The following is a 2703-nucleotide window of genomic DNA, read 5'->3' as shown; positions in this document are numbered from 1 at the left end:
CGAAGATCGTGCAGCAATTGGCGAACGGAGCACGGCCAGGGAAGCAGGACTTTATGCAGGTAAGGCTGGGTTGGGTCGGGTTGGGCCTGAGCCATGGCAGCGCACCTTCGTTCGTGGCTTTCTAACTCGTGTTGGGGGTCCCGCATTGTGATGTATGAATCAGGTCATGGAGAGCTACATCACAACTAAGCTGAGCGAAATGACCGAGTTCCTGAACGCCTACGCTGTACGTTTACTCTCAAGCGATGCCCTATGTACTGTACACAGCACATAGCTGACATGCAAGCAACAACAACAACAACACATACGATCCAGGTGAAATCCGAGATCAAGGAAGTGGATGAGGTATCGCCGAGCGTAACGCAAGGTGAGCGCACTCCCCGCCACACGTCCTCTTCTAATTACATTGCACTCTCGCTTCGCACAATTTCGACTGCTTACTCTCTCGCATCTTCTCGCACATCAGTGGAGAAAGAGGCCCTGGACGTGCTCCAAAAGGTGATGAAGTACAACATCCACAAGATCGGCCGCGTCATCGTCACATCGAACGAGGTTCGTTGTTGTTGTTGTTCTTCTTTTTTTCTCTGTATCGAACGCGAGCTGAGTTACATCATCTCTCACCCTGCTGGCACATGCCAACGTAACACAGCAACGCAAGTCGTGGCGAAAGAACGTAGCGGACAACGCCGAGAAGCAGGGCTATCTCAAGAAGAAGGGCGAGATTTCGGTCACGTCGTCCTGGCGCACCCGGTGGTTCGTCCTCAAGAACCGATTCCTGTACTACTTCAAGAGCCCGCAGCATTCCACGTCGGCTGGAGCGATCCCCCTGGGCAAGTGCACGGTCAAGGCTGTCGAGCTCGAGGCCAAGGACAAAGACAAGGACAGCCAGGAGTTCTGCTTCGAAATCGTCACCAACTACAGGTACGGTTTCTCACGGCATGGCCCATCTTTTTGCATGGCGTGCCACTGCATAGTTGCGTGCGTGTTGCTCGTGTGGACCCGTGGTTCACTCACGCTTCGCGCATCAGGACCTATTGTCTCATGGCCGCTACCGAGTCGGAGCGACTAAAGTGGATCGAGGCGATCGAGGCCAAGATCAAGTCCACCGAAACCGTTCCGCTCTCTCCTGTGGTAGCTCCCCCTCGTCGGTCGCCCAGCTGGTGTCAGAACGTCGCGTGCAACTTGCATACGCTTGCCGGCTCACCCGTTTTGTCGTTGTCGCTTACCAGGCGCAGTCGTTGACCCCACTGTCGACGTCGGGCTCGTCGATCACGACGGCCAAGAAGGGTTACCTGATCAAGCGAGGCAACATGGTCAAGAACTGGTACGCACACTTCTATTATTTTTGTTATACCAACTCTGGACATCGCGCGCACGCGACTTACACTCAAGCGCAGGAAGAAGAGATGGTTCGTGTTGAAGGACCACCTCCTGTTCTACTACAAGACCCACACCGACCCCAGTCCCAAGGGTGAGGTGCCCATCCAGCACTGCTTCGTGCGCCGCTCCGATCTCAAGTACGGGACCAAAGCCCAACAAAAATATTAATTATTCTAGAATAATTAATATCTATTATTAATATAATCAAATAATATGTATTATTAATGTTAACCTGTTTTGTTGGTGGTTTTTTTTACAGGGACGCCGAGACACAGTTTGTGTTTGAGCTGACGGTGGCCGAGCGGACGTTTGTGTTCTGCGCGCCCGACGAGGAGACGGTCAAGTCGTGGATGGACGCCATCAAGCGATCCAAGAACGAGTGGTGGAAGACCGAGCAGGACCGAAAGGGCAAGCACCTCGAACGGAAGCCCGCGTCCCTGCGCGATGCCGTCATTCCAGGCGTGCGCAACAAAATCACCGACGTCGAGAGCGCCAAGGTACGTTACTCACCTCCGCCGCCGCCGCCGCCGCCGCCGCCAACACACACACACGGCAGAGGTCTCATTTTGAGATCTGTTTTGTTGTTCGCGCAGCGTGCGTTGATCAGGCCCGAACGCGAAGGCTTCCTGATCAAGCAGGGCGCCAGCGTCAGGACCTGGAAGAGGCAGTGGTGTGTCGTCTCCGAGGGTCGCCTGTACTACTTCAAAACACCCAACGTACGATCCTTGTGTGTCGTTGTGCGTGCGTGCGTGCGTGCGTGCGGTGTGTGTGACTTGTGTCGTGCGGTGCGTGCTGTGCGCGGTGTGTCTCATTCGCACTTCCTTCGCTTGGCGGCAGGACGATACGGCTGCTGGGTTCGTCGCGCTGGAGGATTCTGCGGTGGAGCGGTCGGCCGTCGGCGGCTTCTGCCTGGAGATCGTCACGCGGGAACGGCGCCACTTCTTCCGCGCCAACGACCGCGAAGACATGGAGGTACGGCGACGCCGTACCTGTGTGGTACCACTCCACCGCTTTTTTCATCTCTTCCCCCATCCCTAGGCCTGGATATCCGTCATCAGGCTCTCCGCGTCGAAGAAGGTCGAATCCGTACCGGTACCGCCACCGTCGCTACTTGCTCGCTGAGCTGAGTCGTCCGTCTCATCTTCGTTGGCCAACGCACACCACCCACCCACCCACCACCGCACACAACAGGACAAGGGACTGTCGGTGGCGGTGCAGGGCTCCACGCGCAAGGCCGGGTGGCTGCTCAAGATGGGGGCCAAGGTCAACAGCACATGGTGCAGGCGATGGATTGTCATTCACGACAGCCTACTGTCCTACTAC

The 2703-nt window shown here is 56.2% G+C and overlaps 1 protein-coding gene across 1 annotated transcript in view; it reads left to right on the top strand.

Moving 5' to 3' along the window:
* Positions 1 to 166: 166 nt before the first annotated feature.
* ACA1_394750 (PH domain containing protein) overlaps positions 167 to 2703 on the top strand; it is a gene marked incomplete at both ends in the record, with an annotated part of 5261 nt that continues 2724 nt past the window's right edge. The window contains 12 exons of the mRNA XM_004340693.1: positions 167 to 226; positions 316 to 367; positions 467 to 552; positions 650 to 921; positions 1029 to 1113; positions 1230 to 1324; positions 1398 to 1517; positions 1640 to 1877; positions 1974 to 2096; positions 2218 to 2352; positions 2419 to 2472; positions 2572 to 2643. Of these exons, the coding sequence (XP_004340741.1) occupies positions 167 to 226; positions 316 to 367; positions 467 to 552; positions 650 to 921; positions 1029 to 1113; positions 1230 to 1324; positions 1398 to 1517; positions 1640 to 1877; positions 1974 to 2096; positions 2218 to 2352; positions 2419 to 2472; positions 2572 to 2643 (1392 nt within the window). The remainder of the gene's footprint in view (positions 227 to 315; positions 368 to 466; positions 553 to 649; positions 922 to 1028; positions 1114 to 1229; positions 1325 to 1397; positions 1518 to 1639; positions 1878 to 1973; positions 2097 to 2217; positions 2353 to 2418; positions 2473 to 2571; positions 2644 to 2703) is intronic.

Source organism: Acanthamoeba castellanii, assembly GCF_000313135.1.
Source record: "Acanthamoeba castellanii str. Neff unplaced genomic scaffold scf7180000084756, whole genome shotgun sequence".
NCBI lineage: Eukaryota > Discosea > Longamoebia > Acanthamoebidae > Acanthamoeba > Acanthamoeba castellanii.
This window is presented reverse-complemented; position numbering and strand designations above follow the sequence as displayed.